Source organism: Ixodes scapularis, unplaced genomic scaffold (genome assembly GCF_016920785.2).
Source record: "Ixodes scapularis isolate PalLabHiFi unplaced genomic scaffold, ASM1692078v2 PGA_scaffold1__304_contigs__length_218370807, whole genome shotgun sequence".
In the NCBI taxonomy this organism is placed as follows: Eukaryota; Metazoa; Arthropoda; class Arachnida; order Ixodida; family Ixodidae; genus Ixodes; species Ixodes scapularis.
In genome coordinates, this window is record NW_024609846.1 from 116,858,830 (window position 1) to 116,883,887 (window position 25,058).

At 46.0% G+C, this 25,058-nt stretch overlaps 1 protein-coding gene across 2 annotated transcripts in view; it reads left to right on the forward strand.

The window, feature by feature from the left end:
- The window catches only part of LOC8028336 (putative cyclin-dependent serine/threonine-protein kinase DDB_G0272797/DDB_G0274007), an 80,157-nt gene that overhangs the window by 38,353 nt on the left and 16,746 nt on the right, over positions 1 to 25,058 (forward strand). For both annotated transcript variants that reach the window (XM_029967606.4, XM_029967607.4), the window contains exon 2: positions 2,237 to 2,454. In XM_029967606.4, coding sequence (XP_029823466.3) covers positions 2,273 to 2,454 — 182 coding nt within the window. In that variant the 5' untranslated portion in view covers positions 2,237 to 2,272. The remainder of the gene's footprint in view (positions 1 to 2,236; positions 2,455 to 25,058) is intronic.

Consider the following 25,058-nt stretch of genomic DNA (forward strand, 5'->3'; position numbering starts at 1 on the left):
TTATCTTTTATGATTTGTTTTACTCAGCATGTTGTTGTTTTTCGTGACAGAAAATAACTGACTGACTTCTAGACGTTGACGTAAGCAATGTTTTCGCGCGCGCGCGCACACACACACAAAAAAAAGCAGTCGTCAGAATGCCAATACGCCGGCTTGGTAATTGCTATAGGGCAGTTCTAGTGCGCTACTATTCCGAAAACAATTATAGAAACAATTGGAAAGGCTGGTTGCTTCAATCAAAGCATTGTACGAGCGTTGTGTTCGTCTCGCTTCGAGTGGAGAAACAAAAAAGAAAAGAAGACAGTAAGAAAAAAATCAAACAGAAAAATAAACCTGTATTACTAATTTTGATGTAGTTAGTACATGTCTGGCGGACGACCTGACATTTAGAACAAAGTTCGTATAAGTAGGTAATTGAGGCTGAATAATTTATGAGCAGTCAACCGTGACTGTAAGCACGTCTCAAAAAAAAAAAAACATACAAAATGACAGGCTTTTTTTTTTAAGTACTCAGCGAGTTTTACATCAGTTAATAATGGCAAACTTTGGAGGGTCGATTCCTTCCGGCTTTCAGGTCGACTTTTAGTAAGATCTCGGACCCTTTCGGCGTTTTTTTCTCGTTCGAGCTCTACGATTCGGATGTGTCAGTTAACACTTTATCTCTCTGCCATTTGCCAAATTTTCTTCGCTTTCTTTTATTTATTTATCTTTATTTTGTGACTTCTGCAGTGTGTAGAAACAATGAAAGCTGAAATAAATGAAGACACAAACCCTTCACTCTAGAATTTCATCTTTCGTAACAAACCATATTACTGCCTCCTTCGTTGTCACGACCTCCCCTACGCCTATTTGCGCGCCCAGCTGTCGTACCAGGACGTGTTTTTTTTAAAGCCCGATACACAGCGCGCGCTCCGTGCCTTCCTTTGTGCTTTGGTAGCGCGCGCTCGAGGTGCGCAAGATGTTGAAGCATCGTCGAAGGTAGCAACTTCGGTAGGAAGCTCGCGCGAGAGGTGGGAAAACTGGATGCTTCTTCCTACCGTTTTCACCTTATCAGTGGCTATATTTTGAGACCAACGGAAAATCCAGCCCAGATATTCAAGCTGTATTTCACGCGGAAAATGTGCGTTTCGTCCGGATACCTTCGTATCGGCCTAGTGAGTAAGAAGACCAGGTGATTTTTAGTCAGTCGCCGGCAAGTAACCTATTAGATTTCCAACAACCGCGGGCACTTTCAGCCGGATCATCCGTGTGGAGCAGAGAACGTTCTACCGCACGAGCATTGACAAAACTAATTCGATCCTTCCAATGCAAAATTTTTTCGGAGTCTTCACTTTTCCACTTAGTACTAAATATCCCAAAAATGATCTAAACAAAAAAACACAGAAGTAAGAACGCAGAGTTAAGGTCTAGCATAGCGCTACCGTATAGAACCTTGCATCGCTTATCACCCGGGCGAAAAATGCTGAGTCACTGAGCTGTGGAAGCACGCGCAGTGTCCGATATACCGCACAGCAGAGCAACAGCGCACGGCCAGAAGGCGTTCCACAGTTCAGTAGACAAAGATGGCAACGTGCGGAAGGCAATTTTTGCAAAGGTAGATACACTCTGTTTAGCTTCAAGTCCGGCCACATCCGTCGCTACGATCCGAGGAAGCCAACCAGGCAGCGTCAAAAGGGCATGTTCACAGCGCCCGTCGCCCTTGTGGGTATCCTGTCACCGACGAAACCAATCAGGCACTCTGAATCCGCCGCCATCTTGCACCACTTTCTTCTCTGCGTGGTTGATTTAGCCGGTCATAGTGAACGTAACAAGACAACGAGCGCCGTGACGATGCACTTTTATTGCTCCTTGTTTGTGTCCGTCGAATGGCAGCATCGGTTGCGGTTGGACTAAAAAAGTGAAACGGAGTCTAGAGCGGCGCGACTGCCGGAAGCGCGTGCTTGACTGCGAAGCGTGCTCTCTGTCGCGCGACGGCCGCGCCATAGCTAGCGGTAACGCTCCACTCTATTCTATTAGAGACCTTTATAGTAGATCAAATCCTAAAGCTCCGCTCCGCTAGCGGGAAGTCGTGCTATCAGTTCGAAACGTGCCCACTAGGCCCAGCCTCCCCAGCGTACGGTATACTAAAACTCTCTATTGAGTGCTCTTGATCCGTTGATTTTGCGATATCGCTCTTACCGATTCGTAACACTAACTGTTCATCGATTGACTCTGGCCTTTTGATTTGTTTTTGCAGAGGTCTTAAAAGCACGTGACGAGTCGAGAGCCCACGATGAGGCTGTGTGTGTTTCTCCTGCTGGCCGCCGTGGTCCTGGTGGCGCTAGTGGAGCTGAGCAGCGCCAAGCGGCAGTACCAGGACGAAGGCAAGTCCCACAACGTCGGAGGCCACGGGGGCAGGAAGCACCACCACAAGGAGCGCCGGCACGACTCCAAGCAGCAGCACCACGACAAGGGGTACGTGGGCCTCGATGACGGGCATGGCACGCGTCGGCCTCCGGTGATTCGCCGTAGTTTCAATCGTGGCTTCTACACTCGACTCTTGAGTAAAGGCCGATGCAAACCAACTTTGGACTGCGGGTTGCGGTCCCGAAAACCGTCAAGTCTTTGTAGCTGCCCGTTGCGGGAGGAAAGCGTGCGGTTCAGTTAGGACGGTTCGGACAGCCAGCAGCACACGGGAGGTGATCATGTGGTTCGTGTTCTCCCTCGCCCGCTTTGCTAACAGGAGAACCGAGCTTTCGAGCAAGTAATCAGAGCTCCCGTTCTTCACTTTCTATCCAGTTTTCTCCCGTATTCTTCCTTTCCCCAATGACAAGGGTGCCGTAAAGTCATATAACGACCGACCATAGTCCTCTATCCTCATTCGACACGAACACAATACCAGTAGAAGTGACCTTCAACCCGTCGACGCAAAAAAAAAGCAGCACAAAGTGACGGAATGGAAAGGAGGTGAGGAGCCCGGCCGTGTGGGTTCAAATATACTTATTCAACTTCGAATGTGGCTAGTGGAAGCAGTAAAACGTCACCGGTGACATTACACGACCCGCCAGAACTTTGCGGTTTACGCTACCCGCAAGCCCGATTCCGGGTTAGTTTGAATCAAGCTTGAGCGCCGTGCGATTTACTTCTCTCAGTTTTTAGAAACTTCACTATACAAACACCTCGTTCTTCCACTTAGCAATACAAAATGATCATGTGTCCAAACGTAGACCCTCAAAGAACGCTGATTTTCAACTTAAGGCATTTTGCACAGGTACGTTCTCAGTCCCGCACTTTTGATAAAGCTGCATAAAACTCATGATATAGAAACTAAGGACTGCTCAGGGCGTTTTCTGCGCATGCTTTTACAGTATCGCTTTTTTTCCTTTAAAACTCGTTACACGAAGAAAACCCGGATCCTTTTTTCTATAAACACTGAACCGAAAACACGGCGGTCTTAGATAGCATTATGAGACACCCTAATCTACGTTAGTTTTCCTTCGACAGTCCCAGTTGAACGACTTTCTTTTCGTTCTTCGAAACGAGACGCGTTGAAGGGTTCTATGGGGGAGGGCGCGGTGTCGCACGACGAAGGCGACCGGGACGCGACCCTAATCCGTGTACCTCAGAAGTGCCAAACACCGGCGTGACATAGAATATGCTTTCTGATGGTTTTTGGAACATCCACCGTCAGCCTACAGCGTCTGTGCCTTCAGCGACGTGGGGTTGAAGGCTCGACGGAGCTCTCCTGCCTTCCCGCCTGCCACGACATCCGAAAGCTCATCTGTCAGCGCACGTCACGCGAGGCACTCTCAAAACTCTGCCGCGGAACCGGAATGCGGAAATGCGCTGCCCGCGCTGATGCGCATTGCCTCCGGACAAAAACGCACCTCTCGTTGAGCGAAATAAAAATAAAACGAACTTGAGGAAGTTACGACAGGTAAATTACATTTTCAAGTAACACGAAGAAACGGGCAAGCACAACGCAAATGACTCTGTCATTGTTTATGATTTATTATCGTCTCTTCCTCTCGCTCTCTCTTTGGCAACCATTACAGAACAGTCCTTTATTTTTTTTTTCTTCTTCTCATGACCCCCCTCCCCCCCACACACACACACACACTTCCTTTACCGTATTTATGTTTTTGTATTTTACTTATTCGCGTTTTGGAGCGCTCTTAATGCACCGTTCTGCTCAGTCATTTTACGCTCTGCAGGTATTTGCAGCTATCGCTTCTCGGTTAAATAAGACTTTGTTAGTTTAATGTTCATTGCGTCTTTTTGTTCGTTTATTTGTAATTTTTTTTTCATTAGTTTAGTTTCTTCTTCCACTTCCAGTGTTGTTTATCTTTCTCTGCTTCTTTTGACGTTTTTTTTTTTTCGTTCCACTAGTCCTTACGTGTCTTTTCGAGCTATTGACGAAGTTCATCTCATTACTCATAAACGTTATTTCGTTCTTTCTTACTTTTTATCACAATTCTTGTCTTGTCTAATTTCCCTTCATTCCCCGCTAAGCTCAGTGAACGGTGGAAGCTACGTACTCGTTTAATCAGTCGCACGTACGTGAAATGCTACTTATATCTCAATTCTACATATCGCCGCGTCTCGATCAGCAACACAAGCTAGGCATACCATCTAAAGAACTAAAACTTTTCACAGTTCATTCATACCTTGAACTACGCCTTCTCGGAGCCGCCTTCCAGCGTCGGTGGTAACTTTATTTGATTGCGTCGCTTTTGAATGTGCCTTAACAATGTCAATATTCTAGTAAATTATTAACATATTATCATTGCATTCTTAGAATTTGGTGTTTTTTGTTCTTTTATTCGTACCTGTAATTCACGCCCCCCTGCAATGCCCTTGCAACCTTGAAGGTAATTGAAAGAAATAAATACGCCTAGCTTACGCCACGTGATCGCGCTCCCGCTTATACCCACGCGCAGAGAGGCGGATCAGGTGATGAAAGGCAGGCTGTTGATTGGTCCGGCGATCACGTAGCTCCCACCGCCTTGTCAGCTTAGCAGTGACCGTAGTATTGTCTGCCAGCTTCCACGCCCTTACGTGGACACGCGCGCACCCCCATTTTGTAGATATGTGGCCATGTTGTGCACGTATAAACTGACTCGCGAAGCAGGCTTCCCTGCAGACGTGGTGAAACTAAGGGGAAACTCACCGGACGTTTTGAAGGGGAACGCGTCCTTGGCGATGGTTATGGCTTTCATAGAGCCACAGCGCAGCAGCGTCTATGCACGTTTACAGAAACCGAGGACGTGTTACAAACACCAAATGTTCGCGGAGGCGCTTGGTGTTAACGCATTGACCGTAAAACGACTGTAACGCCATCTTCCGCATCTGCTTGCAAACAGGCATTCGCTTGATGGTAGGCGCATGAACAGATTTACCACTGCTCAACACGCATGCGCCAAGGCATGTTTGTAGATCCGCTTACCAGAAAGTTTCATAAGAAGTAACTAGAAACCCTAGGTACAAACACCTCCTGGGAACGATCGTCTTCCAAAGGTCGTCATATCACCCCGGTTTTATTTTCTTTTCTTTTTTTTTTATATATATATACGGTGCCACACTGATTTTTCTACGCGCCCGCGGTCCTGCTCCCCAGTGGTTGAGACGCGCAACACACGTGCGCCCTACTTCCCTACGTTCTACGAGGCAGGCGAGGGGGTGGCTTCGCGCCGCGGGCGCAAAGATGTGCTCCGATAAGAAACCGAATTCTAGAAACGCGTCCAAAACGAGCGTTTTTACAGAACGCCGTAAAATGCTGCCCCGGCGTTATATCCTTCCAAAAATAGTTGACATAGTGGTTTTCGATGATGCTCTACAAGTTTTTAATTGGAACCATATGTCTATTTTCACTAATTAAAAAGTTAATTAACAAATTTTAGTTAATTCGCCTACTTATCACACAGATTAGCCACCCACATAATGTCCGCCTGGCCGTGTAACTCACCTGCACAAACCGCATTAGTGTAGCTTTCATGGCATTTTTTAAACAAATCTGAAAGAATTAAAAGCACCTATATATATATATATATATATATATATATATATATATATATATATATATATATATATATATATATATATATAGTGTTGTGTGTCTGTGTTTTAAGTATCTTCAAACAGAGCGCGCAAACTTTCAAATGAGGGTTCTAGTTAATTTTAAAATACAAAAAAAAAGTCTAACGTACCGCGACTTCTTTTTTTTATATAAGAAGTTTACGACCACTATTAAGAACACTCGGAGCTGTAAATCATTAGAAAAGCCCGCCGTCATATTTCGTCCTTTTGCTTTTCGCCAGAAAAAAAAATCAATAAAATAAATATACTAACCGCTGAACGGTAACCCCAAATTAGGGTTTATTCAACCCGCTTCGTACTTGGGGGAAAGGCGAGGTGAAATAGAAGAGAGAGAGGCACTGAAAGAGACAGCGCGACCTCTCGGTCATTTCCGCTTTAATAACCTGATATATTAATTTTAGAAGGAGAAGTATCAGCGAGGAAAAAAATACAATGAAAAAACTCGGGTTTTGTCATTTGCATGCAAGCTAAAAGATTAAACTACAGTACGTTCTGAAAACAAAAATATATATATATATGCATAAGAATATTTCCCTCCTATTCGCACGAAGAATAAGTGCGAGCGAAGTTCCGGGTAATGAACGGAGTCCTCGCTGCTGCGAACAAAGAATACTACTTATTTGTTTGGATCGTTTCTTTTGGTCGGCGAACGTTTCGTTCAGTATTTTTTTGTCGCGTATTATCGGACGAAATAAACGGCTCGCCGCAACGATTCACGAGCGCACTGCCCTGCAACGCGGACCATCGCAACCTGTCACACCCAAGAGGACGGGTCAAAACGGCTCACCGACACGCGGGCGAAATGTCCCGCTCTGCGTGCCGTATATAAGCCAAGCTGTGTCTACGGTCATTAGGTTCTTGCCTATACCTTCTCTGAACTACCTTCGCGAGCGAGTCCTTTTCTCGTTTTGCTACTTCCCCCAAAAGCGCCCATCCACGCATACGCCCATCCCTCACCCGACTTTATTTCGTCATTAAACGCCGAAGTGCACGACGCTTACTAAAGTTTCGGCACTGCTCGTTCACCAGCGCGCCTGTATACGTATTAGCATCGAGAAGACGTAAGTTGTAGTTCCGGTCTTCTTTTTTTTCTCTCTCTCTCTGTCTCTTTATTTTGTCGTGTTTGGGAGTCACATTATATTTCGGGTAGGCGAACAAGAAACGCCTAAGAGCACACAGCAGGAGTCATAACTTACAGCTCTCTCGCACGTATCGAATGCTGCTCCAAATATTATCGTGTATGCGTGCGCGCGCGCGCTCACGTAACTATAGCGAGCGCGAACACTCATAAAACGCGTTGCAATGGCCGCGAAGAAGGAGCGCGTGCACGAAAGAACGTAGAAACCGCACGAAACCGTAATTCCGGATAGAAAAAAACAAAAACAAATTTAAAGCACTTTTTTTTTTCTTTCTTTTTTTGTGACAGAAACGAAAACGAGAAGGGAAGGAACTACTTGCACGCGCGGAGGCAATAGCTGCGCCGTTTCCATAAATTCCACGCGTGCTTCGCCTTCTCCGAGGCACTGCATGCCCGCGTTTCGCCGTTAAAACCACGCTTTTTTCTCTCTTTTTTCTGGATTTTTTTTATGCTTTCTCCTTGATCGGCCACTTTTATCGAAAATCACGCGAGAGGTATGACGATCTTCGCTTTCGCTGCAGCGCTATACTTGCACTGTAGGCACGGTACAAACAACTGCCATGGATAGAGAGGTTTCAAATAGATCTAGGCTCAACGCTGTTGGTCTCCCCAACAGCATGAGGCGTCGAACTGCGCATGCGCGGAACGTTTTGGGTCCTCCAAACCGTTTGGGAGACTTCAAGCGTTATAGGTGCGCCAATTCGAGTATCCTGAATGCTAGATTCAATGTGGCGGCACGAGCTTAACAATTAAGAGCACTGTTTGAAAGGGCCGACCAAAAGCGCCCCCCCCCCCCCCCCCTATCTTCGCCCCTCCAGGGTTTCCACAATAAGCCTCTCTATTGTGAAGACTCATAAAACGAAGACGTGCATATAAGGATGAAAAGTTGAAGAAATCTAATAATACTTGTACATGCAATTAAAACCCTGTAATAATATATATATATATATATATATATATATATATATATATATATATATATATATATATATATGAACACGGATAAAAAGAATATGTATACTTTTTTTTTAACTGACTTTCTACACCTTGTTTCCGCAAAAAGATTTAAGGCTCGTCCACACACTTCCGAGTTTTCAGAGCCATGTGCCTTGAAACCTCTTAAAACCTTTTGCGACAAGAGAACACACTGGCGCCACCTAACGGGGAGCCGTGAAGCACTTAGCTGTCCCATATATTTTACATTATTTCGCGCACCATTCTTCTTTTTTTGCCTCGAGAAACTTTTTTCCGCGTTATGAACATGCATAACAGACGAGGGGAGTTCCACGCGGCTGCAGTGTGATCTGAATCGAATGGAGCAATGGTGTAAAAAGTGAAAGATGGAGTTAGACGTTAAAAAATGTGCCCATGTTAGTTTTACCCGCAAAACCAAAACAAAAGTTGAAACATGTTACCAACTGAATAATGAAACCGTAACAAAACAGCAAACAGTTAAATATCTTGGCGTCACTCTGTCAGCTGACTGCACTTGGAACGCACACATTGACGACGTTGTTATGAGGGCCGGCAGAGCGCTTGGATTTTTTAAACGAAATTTAGAAAAATCAACTAAATCTATCAAAGAGCTCGCCTATCTGTCTTATGTACGCCCAGTGCTAGAGTACGGATGCACAGTTTGGGATCCTTCTCAGCAAAACCACATTGTTGCTTTAGAAAGAGTTCAAAGTTGTGCCGCTCGTTTCGTTTTGGTGCGGTACGGCCGCTTTGAGAGTGTAACCGACATGATAAAAGAACTGGGATGGTCTACATTGGCATTAAGACGAAGAAATTTGCGCTTGGACTTTTTATACAACATTTATAACAATAAAACTGGCATTAATAGCTCATTTTACTTAATACCTCCAATTTACATGGCCAGCTTTCTGGGACATGCCGGCCTAGTTTTTGACTTTCACGCCACGTGGCGTTTCAACCTTGAACGGACTCTGAAACGCCGGTGCGTCGGTCCACCGCTATCTTAACCTCCTTTCTTATAGCTCGTTCCCCCTCACACCCTTTCATCTTTTTACCCAGCGACCGCATTTTGGAAGAAAACGCTTCATCACGCGTCATAGGCGTAGAAGCCTATCGGTCGGAGAAAAGCGAGGTTTGGGGGGAAGTGTTACCTACTATTGTAGAGTCAGTGCTGTATTCACCTCAGCTGGTACTATACGCGAACCCGCACTAGATTATTCTAGCGAAGAAGTGTCGGACGCTCGACCACGTGACAACGCGCCCACCAATCGCGGCACGAGGGCGCGTTGTCTCGTGGTGCTTTTATATTTCGCGTGCGTTCTTTTTGGGCCGGAAAAAAATAAGCAAGCAAATCCTACCTAGGAACCCTAAGCCTACCATGCTTCAAACACCTCAGTCGTGCGTCTCAGGGCCGTCCACAAGTTGCAAATATATTTCGTATCGCCTTATGCGCGAGCGAAGTCAAAGCTAGAAGTGCGAGCCCAGCGCTCTGAGTGTTCCTGTTTCACACGTGTGCCTGTGGATTGCAAGCATTATTCAAGGCAGCCTGCTTGTACTTGTACCTTTGGCTTCGCTCGCAGATAACGTGAAACGAAGTATAGATGTTTTTCGAAATTATCCAAGCCCAAGGAGCATGCTGCAGTGTAATTTGACGTGACGTGCACCAGTGCGTTCTGACGTGCACACACTGATGGACGCGCGGGCAACGTGCCATTTGCTTAAAACTTTTGGTTTCAAATTACCGCTCCAGACGGCAGCATACAGAGCGCGTGTACCTACAAACAGAACATGCTTCTTGATGATTGAGTAATTTTTCGAAATGTCTGTTAACTCCTTGACCTTTCAATCAATATTAGAAAAGTAGATTACTTGTGTTCAGCATCACGGTTGATGTTATATTGCTGAACCCTTTTGATATGTTCTCCCGCTGTGACGACGAACTTGAGAATAAAAGTCCGTCCTAGACGCATGATTGAAATCAGTGCTTCTGGCAAGATGCTCACAAAAAATATCCATCGTCAACTGCAAACTAAGAATTCACTTTATTGCCCCTTAAATCTGTGTTGGCGCTGGCTGTAAGTAACACTATTCAAAATGGTTTTTAAGAAAATTCGCCAATTCTATTTGTTTTACTAGTGGAACATCCACGCACATGATTTAAAACACCATTTTGAATATATTGGGAAATTGGACGAAGAGCGTTGTCAAGACGCACAGAACATCGTGGAATGGATGTCGAGAGTGTCAAACTGCCCTTTATATGATGTATAAGCATGTCGATGCACAGTGTAAAATTTGAATAGTTCAGTAGAAAAACTGAACGCCTGGCGGTCCGGTTTGTAATGAGGGTCTATCATGCGAAAAAGGCTACGAATCGTTATTCGCACGTCAGACCAGGTACAAGACTGACACGCCGCTCTTGAAAGCCCAGCACAGCGCAAGAAGACTAGTTCACAAACACACGCCCCGTTGGAGCCTGGGACCTTGCTAGTTTGCAGATAACTCATTCCACCAAAACACAAAACTAATCTTTATCTTTTTCTTTTTAAAGCATGTAGAATGTCGCGTTCTGCTTAAGGTTGCACGGCAATGACGCAAAAAAAAAAAAAAGAAACTTGGAGGACACTTAAGCTTCGCCTTTAAGAGTGGAACGCGATTGCGTTATCGGGGCCCGTTCGCATCGCCTTCTCATTCGCTTCTCATGCTCTTGAGTCACACAACGACCTAGTTCTCATGACACAACACTCTTCGTTCCCAAGCCGTGCAAGCTGCCTTACGTGGCTAACTGAGTAGCGTGCTGGCGCGCAACCGACAGGACGTGGGTTCAAATCCCGCCTAAAATTCTTCAAATTTTTCTTCGTAGAAAATGAATTATTTCATAAAGTGAAATCATTTGAGACATGCGGCGATCCTTAATTCGCATTACACGTAGTCTTTTTATCACTTTCATTCCACGCGTGACGTCACTTTTCACGTGAGCGTCGTGGGTTGTTTGAAATTTCCGCGCGGGGTCATGTGGCTGTGACGTCATCACCCTGTCGACCAATCTCGGGCTTTCGCGTCACGCCACCGACGTCAGCTTTTCTGCAACACGAGCTCATTAACGCTATGGCGTTAAAACACACTCGGAGCTGATTCTATTCACATGAAGACGCGCCGAAAGACGACAAGGCATTATTCCGCGGCAAGGAAGTGTTCTTTTAAACCGTCGCAGCCCTTTTGCAATAAAGCAAAACAAACTGAGTAAGGGCATACATTTATCATATCCCCGCACGGTGGTGCCGGGTACCAGTTTGTTCACTCCGCTGGTTGCGTGATAGGAAAACAACACCCAGTCGTCAGTTGATTGTGAGCGCGCATAAATGTCTATGACATTTTACCTACACTCGGGTTCACCCCTAAGCTGACAATGCGATGTAAACTACATGTTCATCGGACGAATCAATCGACTGCCTGTTATCGCTTCACCCAGAGTGTGATCACGTGTGGCAAGAACGACAGGTGACTGGTCCAGCAAGTACGTAGCTTCCACCACACTGTCAGCTTAGGAGTGTTGGCGAGGAAAAACCAATAAATGTGTCTTGAAACATCAGGGCCGGCTTGCTCGAACCAGCGTCTGAGATGAGACCGTTTAAAGGAAAGAAAGCCTGCCAAACACGGGGCGCGTGAGCATTTGAGACGCGACTTCACGCGCCACTCCGCTCATGCGCTAGCTTTGGCAGTGCTTTCTTTCAGACGGTCCCATGTCAGACAATGGTTCGAGCTAGGGTGCCTTAGTTCGAGCAAGCCGGCCCTGTTTTAAGGAACCTTATTCTTTAATGTTTACATGCCAAATCAACGGAGGGCATCTATACTTCGTTTCGCCTTCAGTCCGAGCGCAGCGGACGCTACGAGCCATCCCAGCCAATCCAGCGCCGGGAGAGTATCACGTGACCTTGTGGTTGGGCGGAGCGACACGCGGAGCTCGAGATCACGCGATACTGCCCCGGCGCTGGATTGGCTGGGACGGCGCGTAGCATCCACTGCGCTCGGACTGAAGGTGAAACTAAGTATAGCACAACCCAGCGAAGGATTGATGATTTATTCAGAAAACCTAGGGGTATTTTGACGTGCAACCAAAATGTCGTGGAGACAAGATCGAACAGCCACGCTGCTTCAAGCGTGGGGGCAACAAACAAAAATTGCTTGTTTATTATTGGTCCGAGAAGCCGAAGGCGATTATTCACGATGCGCGAAGCGTAGGAAATAAATTTGTGTCCAAGTTCTTGCGTGACCAAAATAGGGGTTGGAGCGACGAGCTCGAGCCCACACAGTGGAATGTGGTTTTAATTTTTTTGTTGTGTGTACCACAACCATTGTTCTTATCCTGCGTAAAATTGAAAAGGACAATCGTTGTGACGCAACAGTCGCCATGGAAAACGAGGGACGTATCTACAAGCAAGCCGATCTCCACGAACCAAGGCAAAGACCAGAGAAAGGAGCGCCATTACAGTAGCGAGGATCACATAAAGAAGCTTCATCAAGTCAAAGATGACGCTGACGTCCCTTAAACCGACGCGGACACAAACGAGCCTGAACGTGCATCCCTTGAGAGTCGGGACCATCCTATCCGCGGTCAAACGAGGAGAGAAGAAACGCACAAGGCGAGCATCCAGAAGACGGCAAAGCGGCTGGCCATATTACAGGTGGCCAGGGAAGCCACAAACAGTCGCCAGCGACCCAAATCACTCATGTGCACCGATTCGCCAGAAGCCTTCAGAAAATGCACACTTTTCTATTGGCAGGGCGGCGTCACACTTCAAATTCGAAGTTTCGCGAAATAACCGAGTCGTCATAGACTGGATCTCGGGTGACGAAGGCAATCCGGGAAACAAAAGGTTGAACAACACCGCGATTGCGCAGCAGTACGGATGTACCCACTCACTCGCGGTTCCTCGAACCGCGAGAAGACAGGCCCGGCATAGCGCGGTCTCAGACGAGGCATAGAGAGATGATCTGTTAGCCTGCAAACTCAGGCTAATCTCCCTCCTCCCACCAGATTCTCACCCAATTTCACCGGGCTAGAGCCGGTGGGAACAGGTGATTCTCAGGCGACATCAGACCAAGACAGCTATCACCTATAATCACTCTTTTCTGGCAGACAAGGTTTTGCAGACGTACGGACCCAGACGACCTATGAATCGCCCCCAACATTGAACACTGTAGGGCCCTGGTGATATGTTCGCACTTCGTAAGGGACTGGGCCGGGGTCTCGCGATATCGCGAAGCGTGGCATAAGCTCTCCCGAAGAGGAAACGAGGCTCACATCATACGAAGGATGGGCCCTCCCGAATATGGGAAGCTCTCATAGAAAACACATAGTGGAATCTATTAGAGTTTCTCCGTCTATGAGGGCTGGCGAAGCATATGTTGTTACCTTTTTCCCTCCCCCTTCCTTTCCTTTCACCCCAGATGGCGTTAACCAAGAAAATATGACATGAATCGTTTTGTGAGAAGCGATACATACATATTGTACTACTACTACTACAGGGAAACAGTAAATGCATTTTGTACTACGACTTATCTCAAAACAAACACAGATGGACAACAAACTCGAGAAAGTGCCCCATCTAGATCGTTCTCCTTTCCATTAGATCTTATGTATCCCATCCAGCGTACTATGTTACATGCACGACTGTATTCATTCTTGCTTAATCTGTGCCTGGATTACTGCCAGCATGAAAGTATATGTAAAAATTCTATGTCTGTCTTTTTAGGTGTTGCTACTCCGCAAATTTTAATTTTGTACCACAAATACTGAAACCGCGTGCGACAACACAACGTAAAAGAATATACATATTTATGTTAATACGTTGAGCAAACATATATAACCTCGAAAAACATACCTCGAAAGAAGGGCGCATGCCTAACCAATCTTCATTTGACATGTAACTACTGGAAGTAGCTATTTTTTTTTGGAATAGAAGATCAATACAGAGTTGTAAATTAGGCATTTATTCATTAAAATTCAAGATATTTCACTATATAAATATCAGAGCAGTAGTAAAGTAACTACGCTGTAATCGCGAGCAATATAATGAAACTAAGCAAGTAACATTTTAGACAAAACCCCGAGACTGGGGAAAAAATTAGGGACGATACAAACACAGCGAGTACGTGGGTTTAAAGGCGCCTGTCGTGTCTAAACAGAAAAAACTCACAGCCGCAAATAAGATTATGTCTATGCGAACGGCATTCTAGCGGCTGATCTATTTTTTTCAGCCAGCTCTCCACCCAGATTCCCTACAATGACTCAGTCAACGACAATTTCGACGCTAATTGGGGAGGCATTAATCAAAATGCTAGTTAAATAGTTAAACCGATGGAGGTTGTCTCTATTGTGGAGTGTATTGACTGCGAATGCGCCAGCGTAATTTATGGATTAAGCATTTTCTCAAACATAACACAAAGAAGAAAAAAAAAACAAGAAAAAAAAACGTCTGAATTGTCAATTTCTGTCAATGGGAATACAAACTGCTCGAACTCTTCGTTCTAAGGAAAGTAATATTTTTAGCATAGCTCATGGGCACAAACTAGTTATGCCTTCATACCGCTTCATAAATATTCACTGAAGTCCGGATCCTGTCCCGCGACCTTGTCTCCGAACGCACAAGCATTGAAGACCCGATTGCATTAGCCGTGATCGCTCCAGCCTTTTGTGACGGAAAGCTGCCAGCGTAATCTAAACTCATCGTCGATAACAACGCCGACTCAGCAAAGATTGGTCAAGAGGGAAGCGACAAGAAATTAACGGCCATCAAAAATATCGTGCATGCGCTATCAGTTCCATAATTCAGCTGTTATATAACTGTACTCCGCCTCACTAAACCCGCGCAATACAGCCAAAGTTATAGCCGTCGTAAGCGAATCAGAAGATAGAACATCGTCTGCTTTTTGCTCATGTGAGCGGACACCGCCAACGCGGACTCATGCGCCGCAGAGTGATAGCGCAGAGTGCCGTTTGATTTTCTGGTTGGCATAGGAGGCTGTAGCTTTGGCGTCACTGCACGGCTTTAGTGATACAGAGTATAGACCTTTCCATCGCTTATCACCCGGGCGAAAAATACCGAGTCACTGGGCTGTGGACGCAGGCGCAGCGTACGATATTTCGCAAAGGGAGCTATTGCGCGTGCTCAGAAGGCGTTCCACAGCCCAGCAAAGAAAAATGGCAGCTCGCAGACGGCGTTTATTGGAAAGGTCTATAGATAGCGCGTCTAGCAAACACCACCTATGCTCTAATGAAAGCCTGTTAACTGTCCCCTCTTTATTAATGGAAGTCACCACACTCCGACGTTACCAACTTAGCGACTGAGCCTGACCCTGACGTCCCCGCAGTGACTGAGCACGAGTCCCAACCTAGCCATGCACAACGCTGAGCACTCCTGTTCAATCTGTGCGTTAGCCCGGTTGTAGTATGATGGTGTCAAAATTCAAATGTGCAAGCCCTGGTATTTCCATGCGCGTAGCATCCATTAAGGCTGCGGTCGCACCGCGGCCATCTTGAAAGGCAAGAGAACAGTTTTTAATTTATTAAAAGCAACGTATAAAAAATGAATCAAAAGTTGCTACGCAAATATTTTTCCACTGTTCTTGGGCATTTGAGGAAGCAATGTAATAGTCATAGCTAGATTATTTAATTAGATAATTAGCGACAAATTATTGCTACGGAGTTCAAAGTTTCCTCCTCTAATATTAACGTTAGGAGGGCGATAATTTTACACTACACACAAGCATGACCGCTGAAGGCAAAAGTGGTTATTCGATTGGCGAGTTTGCTTTGCCTTCTTTTATTTTTTACAGAGCTCTCGAATAAAAGCGTTGCTTTATCGTGCGGCGGCCATGTTTGTGGGCGCTGACTCAGCAAGTGAATAGACTATTGTGTCGAGGTGACCTAGATCAAGCTCCCTCTAAACCACTTTTGTTTATCTTTACGATTATCTTTCGCCCTGAGGTAAATACAAAGAAGCCTTCGTTCCTCTCCTCTCGGCCAGCACGAAGAGAGAAAGGGTGACAGATCCATTTACTCTCGATCCCGTATTTCTGCAAAACGTCAATTGACACATCATATGTCAATCTTCGCCAATCTTTGCGCACGAACATTCTGTGCCCTTCAGCTTTGTCACCATGACCAAGACTTTGCAATTTTTTCCACAGGTTCCCAGCTGAGCCGTACCTTGGCAAAACACTCAGCGGTTTGATCATTTCCATAAACGTAGGCAACTTCAGTGCCACGTACCTCAGCAACCAAGACGTATCTCGCAAAGTTCCCCGGGAATCATATTGAACAGTTATCAGGGTACATGTTTTAAGAATTTTCAGACGTCTGAGGCGTTCTCTGTAGGTTCCCAGCGGAGGCGCACTTCGCCAAAAATACGCGGTTCACTGCTTCGGGGAGAGATCTTGTCAAAGGAGCCTAGTTCAGCGCTACGTATCTCGGCAACCAGGACGTATCTCGCAAAGTTCCCCGGGAATCATATTAAACGGTTACCAGGGTACATGTTTTAAGGATTTTCAGACGTCTGAGGCGTTCTCTGTAGGTTCCCAGCGGAGGCGCACTGCGCCAAAAAATGCGCGGTTCACTGCTTCGGGGAGAGATCTTGTCAAAGGAGCCTACTTCAGCGCTACGTATCTCGGCAACCAAGACGTATCTCGCAAAGTTCCCCGGGAATCATATTGAACAGTTACCAGGGTACGTGTTTTAAGGATTTTCAGACGTCTGAGGCGTTCTCTGTAGGTTCCCAGCGGAGGCGCACTTCGCCAAAAAATGCGCGGTTCACTGGTTCGGGGAGAGATCTTGTCAAAGGAGCCTACTTCAGCGCTACGTATCTCGGCAACCAAGACGTATCTCGCAAAGTTCCCCGGGAATCATATTGAACAGTTACCAGGGTACGTGTTTTAAGGATTTTCAGACGTCTGAGGCGTTCTCTGTAGGTTCCCAGCGGAGGCGCACTTCGCCAAAAAATGCGCGGTTCACTGCTTCGGGGAGAGATCTTGTCAAAGGAGCCTACTTCAGCGCTACGTATCTCGGCAACCAAGACGTATCTCGCACAGTTCCCCGGGAATCATATTGAACAGTTACCAGGGTACATGTTTTAAGGATTTTCAGACGTCTGAGGCGTTCTCTGTAGGTTCCCAGCGGAGGCGCACTTCGCCAAAAATGCGCGGTTCACTGCTTCGGGGAGAGATCTTGTCAAAGGAGCCTACTTCAGCGCTACGTCTCTCGGAAACCAAGACGTATCTCGCAAAGTTCCCCGGGAATCATATTGAACAGTTAGTTACCAGGGTACATGTTTTAAGGATTTTCAGACGTCTGAGGCGTTCTCTGTAGGTTCCCAGCGGAGGCGCACTTCGCCAAAAATACGCGGTTCACTGCTTCGGGGAGAGATCTTGTCAAAGGAGCCTACTTCAGCGCTACGTCTCTCGGCAACCAAGACGTATCTCGCACAGTTCCCCGGGAATCATATTGAACAGTTACCAGGGTACATGTTTTAAGGATTTTCAGACGTCTGAGGCGTTCTCTGTAGGTTCCCAGCGGAGGCGCACTTCGCCAAAAAATGCGCGGTTCACTGCTTCGGGGAGAGATCTTGTCAAAGGAGCCTACTTCAGCGCTACGTATCTCGGCAACCAAGACGTATCTCGCACAGTTCCCCGGGAATCATATTGAACAGTTACCAGGGTACATGTTTTAAGGATTTTCAGACGTCTGAGGCGTTCTCTGTAGGTTCCCAGCGGAGGCGCACTTCGCCAAAAATACGCGGTTCACTGCTTCGGGGAGAGATCTTGTCAAAGGAGCCTACTTCAGCGCTACGTCTCTCGGAAACCAAGACGTATCTCGCAAAGTTCCCCGGGAATCATATTGAACAGTTAGTTACCAGGGTACATGTTTTAAGGATTTTCAGACGTCTGAGGCGTTCTCTGTAGGTTCCCAGCGGAGGCGCACTTCGCCAAAAATACGCGGTTCACTGCTTCGGGGAGAGATCTTGTCAAAGGAGCCTACTTCAGCGCTACGTCTCTCGGCAACCAAGACGTATCTCGCAAAGTCCCCCGGGAATCATATTGAACAGTTACCAGGGTACACGTTTTAAGGATTTTCAGACGTCTGAGGAGTTCTCTGTAGGTTCCCAGCAAAGGCGCACATCGCCAAAAAGTGCGCATTTGCTGACGAGTGTAAAGTGGTCTTTCCCGTAGCACTCCTCTTCTTGTTGGAAAGATGCCTTTACGCGGCGGAAGCTACAGGTGTAATTAATTATCTCGCTGGGAACCTGGGATAATTAATATACATGAAAACTGCTTGAATATTTCGATAGCATAAATCTTCTAGAATATATACCTGCGGGAACTTATTGAAATATTGAGGGGTTGCTTTATTAACTCACTGAACGTGAAAAATAAAGCGAGATTTCAATGGCAGTCTATGGGGGAAATCACTCTTATTTCCTGGGAACCTAGAGAAAGAGTGACGAAGTGGTGAAAATTTTCCTGAAGTTATCAATCACAATGATCTCAATAATTCCGGGGGAACTTTGCGTGATTTTATTCGGATCGCTAGATCCGACTGTTTTTCAGCGATATTGCACACCTACCAAGAGAGGGCGCAAGTAGATCGTGTCCCAGAATCTTGGGGTTGATATCTCAAGAATAAAAGACCACATTCATAAGATCAGAGAATACCGCACCAGGACGGAGGTGGGCAAAAATTGTTTTTTTGTTAAAACAATTAAGGAGTGGAATGCCTTGCCCAGTGCGATTGTGTGTGCCGCAAATTCAGAAATGTTTTTTTTTTTTTTCAAGTTTATTCGCTTCCTGCAATAATGCCTGATGGCGCTGCAGGACAATAATAAATAAGGAATAAATAAAGAATGAACGACCGTTTCTCATAGGTCTTACACGCATTCGACCTCGCAAATACCGCAAAACATGCGCTCCATCGAAATTCAGTTCCAGAGCCACCGCATAGATGGCTTCAGCGTACCAGTGTGTTCTCTCGTCGTAGGAGATATTACGAGGTTTCGAGGCACACGGTCTTAAGAAGTCGCAAGTGTGGCAACGGGCCTTTATAGCGCTGTCGCATACAACGCTTTGTATCCGCGTTCGACAACGCGGATACAAAGCGTTGTCGAACGCTTTGTATCCGCCCATGTATTAGTCGGCTCCGTCGGCTGCCATTTTCCCATTGGAAGTCTTAGAAAAAATCACTCCTAGTTTTTAATGAGATAACGGTAAGTGCTGAAACTTGGGTACCTGCTCCGGACCATTAGTGCTACAGTTGAGTGGGGACCGAGCGTTCGGCAAAGCTTCGTTTATTTTTAGGATAAAAAAAAAAAACTTTATTTTTTTTTTAATCTCTCTAACTCTAATTCCGAACCCCGTGTCATCAATCACAAAGGCGGCGTTTGCGGCGAAGTACGATTCTTTCATATACAGAAAAATTGATTTTAATTCCATAAGGTTTTGTTATCTTTTTTTTTTTTTTTTTTTCAAAGAAGGGGTGAGGGTGAGACGAATGCCGTCTTCGCCATGTGTTTATCACACTCGGAGGACATTAGACGAGATTATAATCGTCATGCTTAGTTGACTAAAGAACTAATATTTTTAATTAATTTTTTTTCTTTAGTGATGATAGTGGTCACGTTGAAGTTGCAGTATTGAGAGCGACTGCTGCTAGAGGCCATACCATTTTAAACAAATTGTACGAAAATGAAACGGATTTTAAAATATCAACCGATAAACTTTCGCGCTTTTCTCCATACTTAAAACTGCGCTCAAAAAAAGCGTTGCAAGCCCCGCCCACGATGACGCTTGGAAGAGTGACGTAGTCGTTTAGGTCACGTCATCATTTGTGACGTCACTACACCAACGAAGGACACGCTGCCTAGAGGATGACGACGTCACTCTTCCAAGCGTCGTTGTGGGCGGGGCTTGCAATAAACGCAACTTTTAAATCAGGAAAAAAAAACGCGGTTTGTTTATTGATATCTTAAAAACCATTACCTTTTCGTAAATTATTTAAATTGGTCTGTCCTCCCCAACATTTATTGCCGCCAATACTACCATTCCAACATGTCACCTTAAAACCAATATTTAAAAAGCTAATTAATGTATTTTAGTTAAGTGTTCAACTTAACGTGACGATTATCTCCTCATCTAATGTCTTCGGAGCCTGATAGATACATGTTGAAGACAAAACTCGTTTAAATCTCAGCCTCTATTTTTTTTTTATGTTTGAATTAAAATCAAGCATTCTGAATAGCTTACGATAATCCGAACGTCATACTGTTTTTTCTGTATACAAAACACGAACACGTAACCAGCTTTGGAGTGCCCATCAATTTTATTTAGTTTAAAACGTGTACAACTTTGTTAATCAAAGACCTGAAGTTCCAACCCGGCCAGTGTACAATCTCTAGACTAAGTCGTGACTTTGACAAGCTTCTCGAATGATGGAACGAGCTCGGAATGATGATGTCAGTCTGAACCACTAAAGAGAAAGAAAGAGAGAAAAAATAGGCTACGCCGAAATATTTCGCTGGTAACACGAGCGAGCCAACGGGATTAGCCAAACCCTAAATTGAACCGGCGGCTCCAACAAATTCGAGTTGCGAAGCCAAAGAAAAAAGTTTGGGCAAAGTCGAAATGATTACCACAGCGAGCGCCGCTTTCGAGAACAATGGTTGTCGCACTCAGAGGACAAGAACCCGCGAGCTCTACTTGCATCCACCTCGTAGGTGGATCACCAGGGACGGTATTCGAACTTGCCGGGTCAACCTACCACCACCTTCAGAGCCACGTGACTCCACGCCTCGGGTAGCTCCGCGACCTGTCGCACAGCCACGCACAACGCTAGGAGATCCCGATGGGCTCTGGGAAATCTTGTAGCGTTACCCATGGTCCACATTAAGCTAAAACAAAAGAGCAGTTGAACGAGAGACAGGGAAAGAGAGAGAGATTTGAAATTGGAGGAGGCGCTGCAAACACCGCTGTTGTGTGAGGAGCTTCACGCTCCGCCGCTGACACGACAGCCGGTTCGAAAGAGGACGAAAAATCGGCCGAATGACAAGGAGGCAACAAGGCGACACGCACCGTGCGGGGGATTAGATGAGCGAAATTGGAAAGCCCGATTGTCGTCGGCTACGACGAACACGATGTGCACACGCGCGGAGCAATAATACCCTTCGGAGCATTGTTTCAGGTATAATTTGTTTCCAAGCTGATCGACTGAATAGCTGCATTTTTTTTTTTTTTTTTCATTCGCGGTGATTGGGAGCAGACGAAAAGTTTAGCGCTTCGAAGCGAAACTAAATTTTGTGAACTATTACTACGATTGCTTTATTTTATGTTACGTTTTGATCCGAAATCACGTACATTGCGCAATACTGTTAGCAAGAGCAAACAATTGCCCGTAATATTTTTTTTTTTCCTTTTAAAATTGGAAATTTGTCACCAAAACTACTCTATAGTAAGTTGAAGGCTGCTCGTTTGGCGCGCTAACATAACGCGGTAAAGTTCGGTATTCTCGAACACCTGTTGGAAGTAAAATGCGAAAACCTGCCGATGTCGTGTTCGCGTTAACAATGTCGCGCAGCGTGCACGTTCGCTTAGTCGTTCCGTCGTGACGTCTGGAGTTATCGATTATCTTAGGGCGGAAGCAGCGCCAACACTCACTCGCACTAACGGAGAATTCGGCATTTGTAGCCGCTTCCTAATGCGTTTTGCTGTATATTCATGTCGCGTTGCGTGTGCAAGCGCCATCTAACGCCGACTGAAAGCGCGAGCACGCAACACTCTTAATCCGCCGGCGGATTTATGCTTCGTTCTTTGTTGTTGTTTTTTTTTTCTGTGTTTTGCGCATTGTTATTGGAGGTGCGAACGCGAGCAGGTGTAGGTACCTTCAGAATGTACTTTCCTTACCGGAGTGCTCGTGCAAACGGAGCATTATACGGAGAACTGCGGCGCTCCCGCCCCGGTACCTTCAACCGCACTGCACACGACTGCCGAGATGGAGTCACGTTGACTTGCACACACACTACAGCCACCGACAGAGCGAGAACGGCACGGTGTTTCTTTCCAATGTCCGGCCTTCAGCGAACGTTGGTTGCCTTCCGTCGTACTTCGGCTGCGCGTGTACCACGCTCGAAGCCGTCGACACGCTGAAGCGTTACCGAAGGCAGGAATCTCGCGCTGGAGACGAGACAACAGGAAGACCTCCCTGGCGTTTTAATCCTGTCAGTGACTGCACATGGACTACACGTGGAGTCATCGTACTCTGCTGGTGGTCAATCCCACTCGTTCTTGCCGAGAAAAAAAAAAATTCGATGGAGCAAAATGTATATTTCAGAAGGTACGAGCTCAGCAGAAGGGTCACCACAATAACTGCTCATGGGACGTCCGTTCGAGCCATGCACAGTAATTAGCATTTCTATAGCAAGCGCGTACGTTGCTACGGTATTTTAGTTTGGTCTAGGGCGGTTTACGTACCTCGCTTGCCAACCTCGTTCTTTCTTCTTTTGTCTCTGACGAAACACGGTCCAACTTCGGGCTTCCCCGTGTTCTCGACGACTACAAACACACACACAAAAAAAATTAAATATAAATTATTTATGACCCGACACAAAGGTGAACCCGTACCTCACGTTGAGTACAATGGTTAGGTCCCAAACGAGGAGATAGCTAGCGTCCCCATTGCGGCAGAACCTCATTCGATCCAACTCGCGGGCCTGCCTCAGTTGTCACGCAAAATAGCGGCAATATATACACTATTTCTCCGTACGTGTATTATACACACACAGGTTCCGTGGAGCGGAAGCCATTTAGAGCGATTCAATTTGCATGCGATTGTCCTCTATCTTATACTTGTCGGGAAAACAAATCGGAGTCCCTAAGTCGGGACTTTTCGTGGATCGCGTAGAGATTACCCCTGATTTCATTCCACCTTTTCTCGTATCCTTGAAGCCTTAATATTTAAATCGGAATCAACGACTGCTTCCAGGATCGCTGCTTGCAGTCCGAAGCCCATTTCTAGAGGGCGCAACCCTCGGGCAGATTCTTGGATATGTCCACACGACTTTGAAAAGAGTGCGAGATGAATCGCCACGCCATTTTTATTACAAAAATATATTCGTGAATTTTAAATGTATTTTAATGTTCGAAGAGGTAGTTCATACATTCGGTACCGATTGTGTTCCGTGCAAAGAAAACTCTCGAGGCGACACATAAGCCATTAAATATTATTCGGCGTCTTTATGCTGGTTCGTTTTCCTTCGCGTCCATCACAATGTCCAACGAAGATTATTCATACATTATTAAATTGTCGTTGCAATTAAACTGCAATAGTCAAGTTAATGGTGCTCGCTTCAATATGAATTAAAATATAGGAAGAATGAGCTCACACATTTCGAAGATGACTTCCCCAGAATTTTCGTAGACGGTGTAGTACGGACTACACGACAAAAAACGCCTTCGCAGACCACGCTTCGTACCCCAGCTGAAGAACGACGGGTCAATAGTACAGGGTGAAACAAGGAGACGGCAGGCTCTTTAAATCGACCGCAAAATTCGGTTTCTTAACCTATCACGCTACGACTTTGTGCAGCGTTGCCCACAGATGGTGCTTTTTTCTTTTTTTTTTTTAATTTGCAAAGAGCGAGCTTACCTGAGGAAAAAGTAAAGAAAGAAAAAGGCTTAGCTCCTATGGAAACTCAGCGACGCCACCGGTCTGCAAACAACACGCCGCCGTTTCGCACGGGACACAAGAGATGGCGCGACGAACGCCGCCAACGAACGAGCATACGGCGCCGAGAGCCAGCGTCTTTAGGAGACAATCTTTTCGACTCAAAAGCGGAGCGTGTTCCGCGGGTGGCGACAGTCGCAGAAACAAAAAATACAGGCGCGGTAACAGCAAGGAACTGCACCTTGTCTGCTAAAGAGCCGGCTCTCGGCGTCGTCTGTTCGTTCATTGGCGGCAGTTGGCGTCGCGACCGCTTGCGCCATCAATTGTCTCCCGTGCGAAACGGCGCCGTGTTGTTTGAAGACCGGTGGCGTCGCTGCGTTTCCATAGGAGCTAAGCCTTTTTCTTTCTTTACTTTTTCCTCAGCTAAGTTCGCTCTTTGCAAATTTTACAAAAAAAAAAATGCGCCATTTGTGGGCAACGCTGCACAAAGTCGTAGCGTGATAGGTTAAAAACCGAATTTTGCGGTCGATTTAAAGAGCCTGCCGTCTCCTTGTTTCACCCTGTAGTAAAGCAACCGCGCAAAGGGAATTCAAACGAAAGAAATAACGAGTATGAAAACAAACAAACAAAACTTTCTGACAACGAGGTGCTGTAGTCTGTGTCATGTTAAGAATGGCAGGACAATATCCTCCCACAAAGCGCTTCACTTTTTCCGCTTTAGCAGAACGAGCGATGCGAAATGAGGCGGGTGGAGAGAAGGAAAACATCAATCATGGCAAGCCGAGAGCTTTGTGGGAGGGAGCTCGCCCAGCTACCATGATGACATGGATGGTCCGCAGAGGTCACGGTCAACCTTCTCATTCAGGACCGTTTGCATGTAAAAAGAAATATCCATTACGTATTAAAAGAAAAAAAAAAGAGGTCGAAATTTGTCGACACATAACAATTAAACAAAACGACATTTCATTAAATTTATTCTTTTACGCTCCGCCATCCAGCGTCGTCAAGGAAGCTCACATCTCTCCTTCTCCCACTCCACCTTTCCCCTCTCGACTCACAGTCCACTACACCCAGCGGAAGAAATCGGCTGACCACCTAGCAAGCGCGCATTTCGTATGCAAGCGCAGCCGTGCAACGAAAATGACCTGCTGAAAGTTAAGACAG